The following is a 13,527-nucleotide window of genomic DNA, read 5'->3' as shown; positions in this document are numbered from 1 at the left end:
CAGTTGCGGCAAGTGGGGGCCACTCTTCATTGCGATGCGCGGGCCTCTCACTATCGTGGCCTCTCTTGTTGCGGAGCACAGGCTCCAGACGTGCAGGCTCAGTAGTTGTGGCTCACAGGCCTAGTTGCTCCGCGGCATGTGGGATCTTCCCAGACCAGGGCTCGAACCCGTGTCCCCTGCATTGGCAGGCAGATTCTCAACCACTGCGCCACCAGGGAAGCCCTGGACATAGGTTTTTAGTTCTGTTGGCTATATACCTAGAAGTGGAATTGTTGGGTCGTATGGTAACTCCATGTGTAACATTTTGAGGAACTACCAAGCTGTTTTACAAAGTGACTGCACTATTTCATAAGCAGTGTCTGAGGGTTTCAGTTTCTCCACATCCTTCCTAATGATTGTTGTCAGTCTTTATAGTTTTCACCATTCTGATGGGTGTGAAGTATCTCGCTGTGGTTTTGGTTTACATTTCCCTAATGACTAATGATGCTGAGCAATTTTTCATGTGCTTATTGACCATTTGTATATCTTCTTTGGGGAAATGTCTTTAAATTCTTTGCCCATCTTTTGAGTAATTTGACTTTTTGTTTTTCAGTTGTGTTTTTTATTTATTCTTCATACCAGTTGCTTATCAGATATATGACTTGCAAATATTTTCTCCCATTCCATGCATTGTCATCTCACTTTTTTTTTTTTTTTTAAATCTAGCTTCACTTCACCATTTTATTTATATATTTATTTGTTTTTATTTTTGGCTGTGTTGGGTCTTCGTTTCTGTGCGAGGGCTTTCTCTAGTTGTGGCAAGCAAGGGCCACTCTTCATCGCGGTGCGCGGGCCTCTCACTATCGCGGCCTCTCTTGTTGCGGAGCACAGGCTCCAGACGCACAGGCTCAGTAGTTGTGGCTCATGGGCCTAGTTGCTCCGCAGCATGTGGGATCCTCCCAGACCAGGGCTCGAACCCGTGTCCCCTGCACTGGCAGGCGGACTCTCAACCACTGCACCACCAGGGAAGCCCTCATCTCACTTTCTTGATGGTGTTCTTTTAAGCACAAAAATTTTAATTTTGATGAAGTCAGATTTTTGCAGTTTTTTTCTTTGTTTCTTGTGCTTTTGGTGCCATATGTAAGAAACCGTTGTCTAATTCTAGGTCATGAAGATTTATTCCTATGTTTTCTTCTGAGAGTTTTGTCTCTTACATTTAGGTCTGTGATTCATTTTCAGTTAATTTTTATATATGGTGTAAGGTAGGGAACCAACTTTATTTTGCACGTGGATATTCATCTGTCTCAGCACTATTTGTTGAAAAGACTATTTTCCCCCCATTGAATTGTTTTGACACCCTTGTCAAAAATGGTATAGTTATTTTTAAATTTTTTACTTGGCTACTTTACCAAATTGTGTTTTTTAACCTTTCTTATCAAAAATTCCAAATGTATAGAGTAGAGAGAGTAGTATAATAAATACCCATACACGTGGCACATTGTTATATCAATAGTAATTAATATTTTGACAAATTTAAAATATTGAGTGCTTGATACACTTATACACATACACACTCTTGTGTGCTTATTTGTGTGTTTTTGGTTTAAGTGTTTACTTTAAAATTACTAATATCTGACTTTTCATACTAAAATACGTTAGTGTGTTATCTCTAAAAATTAATGAAATTTTCCTATATAATTCCAATATAATTAATACAGCTAATAAAATTTTCAGTAATTTTTTAATATCATCTAAAATGTGTACTCCATGCTCAGATTTCCCCAGTTGTCTCACCAAAATGTTTAAATAGCTTTTTTGTTTAAACCAGGATCCAGTCAAGCACTGTTACATTTGCTTATAATGTCACTTAGGTCTTTTAAAATCTAGAACAGCAAAGGACCTTACCACTCCTCTTCCTGCTTCCCCAAGCTGCAACCCCCATCATGACACAGACATGGTAAAGAGACAGAAATTTTATCCTGCAGCGCTTCCTACCTTCTGAATTTGTCTCCATGCATCCTGGTGTCATTTACCTTATGTCTCTATTTCCTGTATTTCCTGTAAAGTGGAAGTTAGATTTAAAGGACTGATTAGATTACAGTAAACTATTTTGACAAGAATACTTGATAGATGTTGCTATGTATTTTATATTGCATTATATGAGAGGGCACGTAAAGTCTGGTTGCCTCATTCTTAGTATGCTGAGATTGATCACTTGGTTAAGAGGCTGACAACCCGATCTTTCCATTGTGAGGTTATGGGTTGTCATTTTTTGCTTTTCCCTTGAACAGGTAATGTGTAGATGGGTATATTCAGCAAATTTTGATCAAGTAAAATCATATTCTTTTTGATGTTCAAAGTTACGTCCTAACTTTGGCCAGTAGGATCTCTTCTAAACTGATTCCTATGTCCTTTTATTACAAGCCCATTAACATTGGAAAATTTCCTTGCCTTCTGGCACAAGATGGACCAGGCTTACTATATAGAATATTCCTTATCCCAGACCTGGAATTAGCTATTTCTCCAGGAGCTCTGATACCTTTTAGTGAACATTGGTGTTTGGAGACCAAAATTGGGATGCTAGGACTTTTCGGTTGATTCTTTGGGTGATTTCTCAAGAAATAAATGATAATTAATGGTAGTTTTAGTTCTCCTTTTTAAATATCTATAGCTTGTTTTTTCTTTTTGTCTTTTGCGTTAGAGTTTCTAAAATGTTTATGTAGTCCCTTGTGCTGTTCTCTACTTTAATGGGGATGCCTCTAGTATTTAGCCTCTGAGATTGGATTTCAGTTTAGAGATAATAATCCCAACTGTGTTAACGATGTATCCTGTTCCTAGTTTACTAGCATTTTTGAAAGGATCTCCTTTGAATTTTTAAAGTAATGAATTATATTAATTGATTTTCAATTACTGAACCATTTCTGAGCCCTGATCAGTTTATGGTACATTATTCTTTTACTTTACCACTGACTGATTTGCTGTGATAATGTTCTATTTAGGATTATTTGTCCTAATCTCATGTTGCTTTGGAGAAATTTCAAATCCCTCCTCTCACATACCAGGAACATGCCACATGCCATTGCACATGTGCCCTAGTAACTAACTCCTAAGTTAGTATTGGAAACCTTTGTTAAAGGAGTCTTGATGCTCATCACGTGTCTTTTTTCACACAGCAGTTATGGGCAGTTTTACCCGATGAACCTTTTTTTAAATTAAACTTTCACTTTTAAAATAGTTTTAGATTTACAGAGAAGCTTCAAGGATAGTACAGAGTTTGCCATATTCACACCAAATTTCTCCTGTTGTTAACATCTTATGGTACTGTGGTACATTATAACTAATGAGTGAATCAATATTGATACATTATTAATTAAAGTTCATACTTTATTCAGATCCTTAGTTTTTACCTAATGTCCTTTTTTTGTTCAGAATCCCATCCAGGGTACCACATTACATTTAGTCATCGTGTCTCTTTAGGCTTTTCTTGGCTGTGATTGTTTCTCAGAATTTCCTTGTTTTCAATGACTTTGACAGTTTCGAGAAGTACCAGTTATGTATTTTGCGGAATGTCCTTCAGTTTCGATTTGTTTGATGTTTTTCTCATGGTTAGATTGTTAGGTGTTTTGGGGAGGAAAACCTCAGAAGTTAAGTGCCATAGCAAGGGTATAGGCTCCTCATGCGACTTATCACTGATGATGCAGCTTAGATCACCTGGCTGAGGTAGTGTTGGCCAGTTTTCTCCACTATAAAATTACTCTTTTTTTTCTTCCTTTCCATAGTGTACTCTTTAGAAGGAAGTCACTGTGCACATCCCACACTTATGGAAGTTATGCTCCATCGCCTCGAGGGAGAAATATAGATTATTTGGAATTCTTCTATGTGGGGTATTTGTCTATTCTCCTCCATTCATTTATTTACTCAGTCACTTACTTGTATCAGTGTGGATTCATGGATTTTTACTTTATCCTTTGGATTATGGTCCAATAATACTTTATTTTGTTGCTCAAATTGTTTCGCCTTTGGCAGTTGGGCACTCTTTCAGCTGGCCCCTTTGCTCCTTTGTCATGCCCCATCATTTGTTTTTTTAAACACTTCCTTATTTTTTGGCACCACAGAATGCTCCTAGCTCATTTTATATATTCCTTGCACCATTCCCAGAATCAGCCATTTCTCCAGGGAGCCCTGACTAATGTACTTCTGATTCACCTGTCCTGGAGGATGACTGCCCACCTTTCTGAGGGGCCTTCCAGTACAAAAAGTTCATTTTCGTACTCCATGTAATCTGTATTTTAAATTGGAACATTCCAAGTGTCCTGCAAAAATACGTGGAAAATCTCTGCAACCATCTTTGCATTATATGCTAACAAATAGACAAACTTGAACCTTTAGAAATATTTTCAGTGATATAGCCATAATTGATTTGTAATTTTCTTTCTTTGGGTTTTGGTATCAGGGTTGTACCATCTTTATGAAATGAATTTATGAAGCTTTCCAGTGTTTTTTTCAATTCCATAGGACAGTTTAAATATCATAGCAATATATTTATGTATTTAGAGACATTGAAAAATTTTAAAATCACAAAAGATAATACAGATTTACTGTATACATTTCATAAAATATAGATCAACAAAAGGAAAACAGAAAAAGAACTTAAAATTCTACTTTGCTGATATCATTCCACAGGTTAATAGAGTGTCCCTATTATAAAATAATAATACCTGATACATTGTTAAGAACCTAATAAATGTTACCTCTTTTTAATAATAATGGTAACAACAACAAACGACAGTTGAGCTCTGTTTTATGACAAAAAAAAAATCTCTGAACTCAGAGTTAGAAAACCTAGATTTTTTTTTTTTTTTTTGGCTGTGCTGCGTGGCTTGCGGGATCTTAGTTCCCGACCAGGGATTGAACCCAGGCCCAAGGCAGTGAAAGCGCCGAGTCCTAACCACTGGACCACCAGGGAATTCCCAGGAATCCTAGATTCTAATTCATGTTTTTGGTCTTAATTTTTGTGGGCCTTTGTCTTCAGTACTAGAATAGATATATAAAGTCCTTACCTGTTCTAAATTTGCTTATTTTGTTTCATATAAAAATAATCTCACTTTTTATTTGAAGTATGCCACCAGTTACCACTTACTATATCATGCTGCCATCCCCGCTTGTCTCCTTTTTGTCTAATGCCACCATGCCATACCTTCCTCGATCCCTTTTATCCCTTCTGCCTGACTCCTGTTGGCCCTTCTGGACTCTTTTCACTCTACCTGCTGACGGTTGAGGCTCAGGGGTGGTGTCCAGACTGGTGTCATGTGGTTCAAGGGTAAAAGTAGGTAAAACAGTAAGACTAAATAAACCATGTGTAGTCCAGCATGAGTTTATGCAGTACTGTGAAGGTAATCAAATATTATAAAATAATATTCAGAGATACTCAAATTTTTTAATTTAGAGAAGGAAAGTTGGTATCATATTTTTTTGATAGTCATAAAAGTAGTTCAGAATTAAAAATAACATATTTGTATAGGATTTTAAGAGGGGTGGGATAGGGAGGGTGGGAGGGAGACGCAAGAGGGAGGAGATATGGGGATATATGTATATGTATAGCTGATCCACTTTGTTATAAAGCAGAAACTAACATGCCATTGTAAAGCAATTATACTCCAGTAAAGATGTTAAAAATAAAATAAAATAAAAAAATAAAAGATGAGAAAATATGAAAAAAAAAGTGCTTTCTTCTATTTAATCTCTTTTATTCCTTAAAAAAAATTTTGTGAATCCTTTCTATTTTATAAATGAGGAAACAGACAGGAAGATCACATGATTTGTTTAAGGTCACTTATCTGATGGGTAGCAAATCTAGACATCAAGCCCAATTCTTGTCTTATGTGTAATACCATAGTTCTTTAATTAACTGCATATTCTTGTAAATGAAGAAAATATTTTACACATTTAGACATTTTTCAATTTATGTAGTTCTTTTAAATGAGACATTTGAAGATAAACCTGTAACTATGATTTGAAATGTGAACATTGTTTTGGGGATAATGTTAATAGTACAATGTTGACTCTTTAAAATACAGTAACTTGGAAAAAGAAAAGTCTAAGGACAAATAAATGTCACTCAACTTCAACCTAAGAATACTAGTCCAGGTTAAAGACTACAATTTTGCAGTGCCTTTGAGTGCTAGCAGGTGGCGTGAGTGCACTGCACAGCTGTTTTTGCAATATTTATGAGCTTCTGGCATAAGACTATATAATTTTTGACCATTAAAATATTAATGTGAACAATGAGTTTTAAAACAGTCGTCACAGTAATGATCAGCATTGCTGCCACATGTTTTTGACTGCTTCTTACATAAAAAACTAGAACACAAATTTTTTAAATGGTAAATATTTCAATGTATTGTTAAACATCATGATTTTATTGAAGGAGTTTTAAAAGGGAAAATCACTACCTGCTCAGTATCTGAATGTAAAATCTATTTCTTTCTCTGTACTGTATCTGTATGCATGCAGACATACATACATTTTCATAATTATAATCATAATGTAGGTACGTTTTATGATTTTCTTATAGGTAATTCTCCATATTGCTAACAATCAGAGTCATCATAAAACTGCTTATTTTATCCATCAAGCTATTAACCTGGTTGTTGACATAAATTCTTTTCAGGGGACTGTGGTAATTTCACATTGCCTATAACATATGACCATTCTGTGGGATTGATATTTAATAGTCAGTGTTCTTACTAATATTCTTGGAGTACATTTATATTTATTTTTTTATTTCCTGTTTTTTCTATCCAAATAAAAAAAATTCACTGTGCTTAAAAAAGAAACAACATATCCTCCCTTTTTTAAATTTATGTATTCATTCAGCCAATATATGTTGCATGCTTTTTAGGTGCTAGGTCATTGCCAGGAACAAGACAGTTATTGTTCTTACTCTCGAGGGTTTGCAGTCTGGTGGGAAAATAAATAAGCTCTTATGCTATGGTTGTCTTGAGTGAAATGCAGGGTTATTGAAGCTAGAGGGAAGAAATAGGTGGGATTTCAAAATCTTATTTAGCCTTTTCATACAGTTCTGATTTTTGCTTATTCTTAATGCTCTCCATGGAAAACTAGTCTGTTGTTTACCTTATTTACCTGCATTGTAGTCTCTAACCTGTTTTCCTGGATCAAGCCTATTCATCTCTAGATAATACTTTCAGCCCAAGCCATAATTCTCTGCAAATTAAAAAGTATGTTCATTTATTCCAGCATTTTCCAAAATATGTTTTAAGGAAGACTAATTTCATGAATTGTCCCTTGAAAAGTGGAATCTGAGGTTAAATAAATTTTGGAATTATTACATAACAATGCTCATCTTGAAATTCAGCATGCTCTTTAACATGTTGCCTCCTCTAAGAAATCCTGCTGTGAAGAACCCAGTTTAACTCAACATTTCCTAAATGGACTCAATAGAAACAGCCTTTTTAAAGAAATCATTCTTTTTAGCAGCCTGTGGGACTAGTATTAACATTTTGAGAAATGTTGAGCTGAATTTTTTCAAATGTTTTGACCCTTCATGGATGCTGTATTCTGGCTTCCACGAGACATCTGTAGCTTTTAAAATAATTGCTCCTGGGACTTTCCTGGTGGCACAGTGGTTAAGAATCTGCCTGCCAATGCAGGGGACATGGGTTTGATCCCTGGACGGGGTAGATCCCATATGCGCGGAGCAACTAAGCCCACGCGCCACAACTACTGAGCCTGTGCTCTAGAGCCCATGAGCCACAACTACTGAGCCCGCATGCCACAACTACTGAGCCTGCATGCCACAACTTCTGAAGCGTGCGTGCCTAGAGCCTGTGCTCCACAACAAGAGAAGCCACCACAATGCGAAGCCTGCGCACTGCAACGAAGAGTAGCTCCCGCTTGCTGCCACTAGAGAAGGCCCGCACGCAGCAACGAAGACCCAATGCAGCCAAGAATAAAGAAAATAAATAAAATAAAATAAAATAAAATAAAATGAAAGCCCCTAAACCGTTGCAGTGATATGGGTCTCATAATTGCATGGTAGAAATTCTTAAAGCCCCTATGTTTCATCCATTTATTTTTATAAACAGCTTTATTGACACTAATTGAGTTGAATTCTACTAGTTAGTAATACTCGTAAGCACTGTAATTTCATTTATTTAAGAGACGTGTCATTGGTTCTTTTAGGAAAGGTACTAATGCCCAGAACTTTCAAAGAACTCCAAACACTTTGCTCCTGCTATTTTTTTTTTTTCCATGAGTAAGATCAGGCTTCATGATACTTGTGAATTACTAATTCTGTAAAGGAAGGAGTTTGAAAAAGTTTCTTTTGGTTTCTTTTTTAATGTTAGTGTAAATAATTTTGCCACTGTTTTCTCATTATGCAAAGTATATAAAGTAATTAAAAAATTTTTTTTTCTTCTATTTTTAAGGTTAAACTTTCCAGTTTGAATTTAGATGATCATGCAGAGAAGAAACTTATTAAACTTGTAGGAGATCGATACTGCAAGAGCACAGATGTGCTTACCATCAAGACAGATAGGTAAAGGAAGAAAAGTGCAGCAGATCTGTCACATGTGTTGCTTTATTGTCCCCCAGTCCCCTGGCAGTCCTTGTATTAACCTGTTAGGTCAGAGAAGTTGTCTCATTCATATTTTTAATATCCTCACACTAGCCTCCTGTTGCTGTGATCTTTATGTGCATGGAGAGGCTTGCCTAGCTGAGTTAAAGTGTTATTTTTAATATATTTGTGTATGTAAAACTCAGGGAAGATGTTAGATGGAAACGAAAGAATGACTTGCCAGTGAGTAATACTTAAACAGGTTTCTGCAAAGTCAAAGTATAGAAATCTTATATTTCAAAATCAAAGTTATTAAATTAAATATGGAAATTAATTTATCAAGGCATTTTTGTAAATAAGCAGAATTTCAGTGCTAGCATAGAAGTTTGTAAAAGCAGTATTAAATTTATTGTATATGAATTTATAAATTAGGTCATTTGAGGTAAAGAAAGGCTATTGGTATGTTTTTGCTAAATGGTTATTTTATTTCTAGAATTATTCTTTGGTTGTTTCTAAATTATGTCAAAATATAAAGAAAAACAAGTGGGCAGATATCCTCTCTCCCTCCTTATCCTAATTTCAAAGCATTTGGAGGTGTCAATATCAATTAAGTTTTATGTTTTGCTTCTTAGTGGTATAAAGAAGTAGCATGACATACATACAGAGATGGCAACAGTGTGGAGGTGGGAAAAGCTTGGGAACCGTGATTTTAGATTATTACCATATAGGAGAAATAAATTTGAAATTTATGGATAATACCTTTTTGCTAGCTTTAGCTTTAGAGAATGTAAAATAATGCTGTGTTTTTAGTTTGTGCAATTTTTAAAAGTACTTTTAAAATGTTATTGTTAGAAATTCTGTAAGTTTCTGATCTTTTTTTTTGCTAAGTTTGTAAGTGTCTGTGTGTGTGTGTGTGTGTGTGTGTGTGTGTGCGTGCGTATATTTTATGGTAACAACTTTGTAGAATAGAGGACTATTAAACCTAAGTACAGAATAAACAGAGTCCAGTTAAAGTCAATTATCATATGATAATTTTATATTTAAAGAAATTAGAAGTAATTATTTCCTTTTCTGTATTATTTTATTAGCCTAAAAGTTAATGCCAGCTCTTATTTATGTAGAAATTTAATCTAATATTAGGTCATTAGTTTCATTTTAAATATAATAGCAAAAAAAATATAGCATTGTGTAGTGTAGCTCATTTTTAAAAGAATCAGCTCTGGGGAAATCAGGGTGAACATTTAGATTAGCATCAGTCTCTCTGTATTCTTTAAATGAACTCAGCAGGTATGTTCACACCATCGCAGACTCTTAGCCCTGAGATCGTGAAGGACACTTGGATTGGACACATTCATATTAAAAATAGTGTAAAGCTATTATCAGATATAAATAACTTTGTTAGTGATGAAAGCAAAGATATCCTCTAAATAAAAGTAAAAATAACATCAGTGTTCAATATCCTTAAGTCATAAACTACATAGATCATTTTTATTCCAAGAACAGAATTTTCCTAAGTCACATAGGGAATTCCTGAATATAAGTTATCCTTTGTATTTAGTATTTGTATACTTTGCAAATTTTTCCATGTACTGAATTTTTAGAATTTTGACTTCCTCCCTCTCTGTCTTTTAAAGGTGCCCCTTAAAGAGACAGAATTATGATTATGCACTGTATCTACTAACAGTTTTATACCATGAGTCTTGGGTAAGTGATTGTGTATGAATGTTTAATAACTTTGTCATTGTAATTTGGATGATGTTAACCTTTCGAAACAGTCTGTGTAGCCAGCACTCAGATGAGTGTTTAATGAACCACTATTTAAGCTAAGGACATGTGAAATGTTATAGATAACTCCTACTGACATTGAAAGTGAGGATCTTGAAATAGATAATTCAGTCCATCTGAGGACCTTCAGAAATCAGATGACTAAAATGCCTTTAAAATTCAGAGTTTCTGACTTAGGCTAAAAAATTCAGAATTTTTTACTTTTTGTTTGTTTGTATGACTTTAGGTGAAAGTTGTCAATGTTATGGAAGGGAGATCATCTATATTACTTGAACTATATAATTCATCCTGTTATTCAAATAAACTATAGAACAAAGCTCCCAAACTTTGTAGAAAGTTATTTTAAATGTTTATTAAAATCTTAGTTAACAAATAGCCTTTCATGTGAACATTTCACTGGTATACATTAGAGACAATTAAGGGCAATTAATTATTTAAATAGTATAAAAATAGGCTTGTGTCTGACTGAATTTATTGAGTTTTAGTATAAGTATACACATTTATGAGGAAGATTTTGCTGTGAATGAGCATCAACTCATTTAAAGTTGAAAACTAATATGTTTTGGTAACTCACAGTTTTATATAATATTTTAAAAAATTAAAATAATTTTAGATATGCACACAAATTAAAATTTTTGAAGCTTGCTCGACATAGACATGGGATTTAATAGCATTTCATGTTGGGAACATTTGAAGGAATGGGGGTAGCTGGAGAAAGAGTCACTCTCTTTAGATGCTCAAAGGACTTCATATGAAAGAAGAGTTAGATTTGTTTTTCATGACTTTTAAGGGTACAACAAAGTAGAAGCAATAGTGAGACAGATTTATTTACTGAATAAAATCTCTCTACAAGATTCACCTAAAGATGGAGTGGGCTGCTTTAATAGGTAGATGTTCCATCCATTGGCTACTTAGTGGGGATATGACAAAAGGAACGTACTCTTTGGATGTTAGTTAGTTGCATTAGATGATCTTTGGAATCTCCTTTCATCCCTAAGAAATTCTGTGAACACGTACAGCTGGTCTTACAGATTTCATTGATGTTAATAATAAAACAGTTGTAGCACAAGGGGATGAGTGGAAAATTTTTAAAAAAATAAAACTTTGTTGCGAGGTTAGTAAAGAACAGAAAGTAGCTGGTAGCTCTTCTCTGCTTTTGAGGTATTCTAATTATCATAATTCATCCCGATTTTCTAGTTCCTAGCTTTAGGAGCAACATCATAATAGCAGTTAATCTCTTTCCTGTCAACTGATTTTATAAATGCCTTTGGCTTGAGGTCATTAAGTTCCCTTTTGAACCAGCAACATGGCTGAATTAGCTTCAGCTCTATGGCTGCTGCTTAAAGAGTTAATACCAAACAATAAAAGCCAACCAGTTTTGAGTCTCTTATTTTGCCAGCAGCCTGTAAAATGAATTTGCCCCAAAGGAAATGACAGGCATAAATAAATTCAGTGAAAGTTGACTTACTGGATTCTTTCTGTGGTTCCATGACATAAAATTCAAACAAGTTTGTATTCTGGATTCATGCAAGAAGCTTTTGATCTTAATGCTAATTACTTTGATGCCAGAGTAAGTAGCCACATACAACTGTCCTAAACGTAATTAAATAATTCCTATATTAAACTTGGCTCTTGATCCTTTCTAAACAAGTACCATCAGTGAAGAAGCTTTAAGAGAATGCAGATGAGCTGTGAAATTTTGCAGAGCTGGTGAAACAGAATTTTTATTGAATTGAAACTCTTTTTTCCTTCACCAGCATGGAATTCATACTTGAAATTGATGTTACCACCTGGTATTTAATCAAATATTTAAAGAGCCCCTTTTAATTCATTCCTTTATTTTTAAGGCTAGTTTCAGAGCGTTTAATACCTAAAAGCTAAGCTCTGTGGAGGTTACCTCTAAGTAGCATTGAGAGAAAGTAGTTGGTAGTTTTATGTAACATAATACTGAAACTTCTCTGAAAAGGTATGCGTTTAGACTTAAGTATAAGAAAGTTACTGTTGTGTGCTATTCAAAACAGTTTAACTATATAGAATTATCAAAGTAGAAGTTGTTGACTTCTAAAACAATAAAATGGGTTTATTCGGGAACAGCAAAGAATTGCTATTTGGGACATGCAATTTATGGTGCACTGTAGGTAAGTCCAGAGAACAAAGAAAAGGGAGCCTGCGTTTATAGGGAAAAGGAGGGAGTTGGGAGGGGCTGTTCTAAACGAAAGTTCAAGGGAGGAAAGTAGGAGTTTAGGGTGGTGATGATTTCATTTCCAGAGCAGAGATGTTTCTCATTGCCTGGGCTGTTGCTGAGCAAGGAGAAATTCTTCCTTTGGGATTGTAAATTAGTTGCACTTTCTGTTTGAGAGTGCAGGGTGTGCTTCTTCCAGTGGGGCATGTAAGTGAAGGTCAGTGCATGCAAATAATGGAGTGTGAGAATGCATGAGAGCTCCCTCTACAGGCCATTCCCAACTCTAACTTTAATTGAGGTTTCCTTTATTAATTTTCGTATTCAAAAGGCATAGACTTCACAAAGCATAGACTTCAGGCATAGAGTCTTAGTAATGCTTCAAAGAATGATTATTGCAGTGCTAAGAAGGGAATGAGAAACAGATATACATTAAACCATTTATCCTTCAGCTGTTCAAAGAAGCAAAGAGACGTGTAGAAATTTGGTTTAATATTTCAGTATTACACAATGTTAGCATAGAAGTGAATTAGGTTTTAATCTTTGGAACCATTCAGATTTGGATTTGAATCCCACTACTTGTTACCTGTGTAACCTTGGCCATCCATTTAATGTCAGGCTCAGATTTCTTCTAAGGGCTTTTGGATAGATCAGGGAGAACTTATGTGAAATGTCTGGTGAATAGTGGGTGCTCATTAAATGGTGGCTATTAACGTTGTTAACTACTAAAACAAAGATTTATCTTAGAATTTCAAATTCATTTATTTCCAATTTCTGTGTATAGCTCACATTTAACTTGACAAAGACTTTATACAGATCAAGTCAGCTCTGTGCCCTGTTGTATTTGAATTTTTACAACATGTATCTCACTCACATTCTGACACAACTGAAAATAAATGTTAACTTTGTTGCATGTTGTTCTTTAAACCTTCCACAAGTGATTTGGTTAAGAGATGATTGAATGAAGCATTTTACAAAGTGACTTGCACAAAAGATAGACTAAATCACA

At 34.9% G+C, this 13,527-nt stretch overlaps 1 protein-coding gene across 3 annotated transcripts in view; it reads left to right on the top strand.

Moving 5' to 3' along the window:
- Positions 1 to 13,527, top strand: part of MRPS35 (mitochondrial ribosomal protein S35) — a 49,630-nt gene that overhangs the window by 16,839 nt on the left and 19,264 nt on the right. Inside the window, exons 6-7 of one of the 3 annotated variants that reach the window (XR_014252328.1) lie at positions 3,759 to 3,863; positions 8,427 to 8,536. The exons of 1 other annotated variant lie outside the window; for it this stretch is intronic. Coding sequence is in view for 1 of the 2 variants with exons in the window: in XM_082419858.1 (XP_082275984.1) it covers positions 8,427 to 8,536; positions 10,189 to 10,258 (180 nt within the window). In the remaining variant the exon portion in view is untranslated. Of the gene's footprint in view, positions 1 to 3,758; positions 3,864 to 8,426; positions 8,537 to 10,188; positions 10,259 to 13,527 lie in introns of those variants that run through there. One more of the 3 variants, XM_082419858.1, reaches the window with a different exon arrangement.

Source organism: Balaenoptera physalus (genome assembly GCF_965194825.1).
Source record: "Balaenoptera physalus genome assembly, chromosome: 13".
In the NCBI taxonomy this organism is placed as follows: Eukaryota; Metazoa; Chordata; class Mammalia; order Artiodactyla; family Balaenopteridae; genus Balaenoptera; species Balaenoptera physalus.
This window is presented reverse-complemented; position numbering and strand designations above follow the sequence as displayed.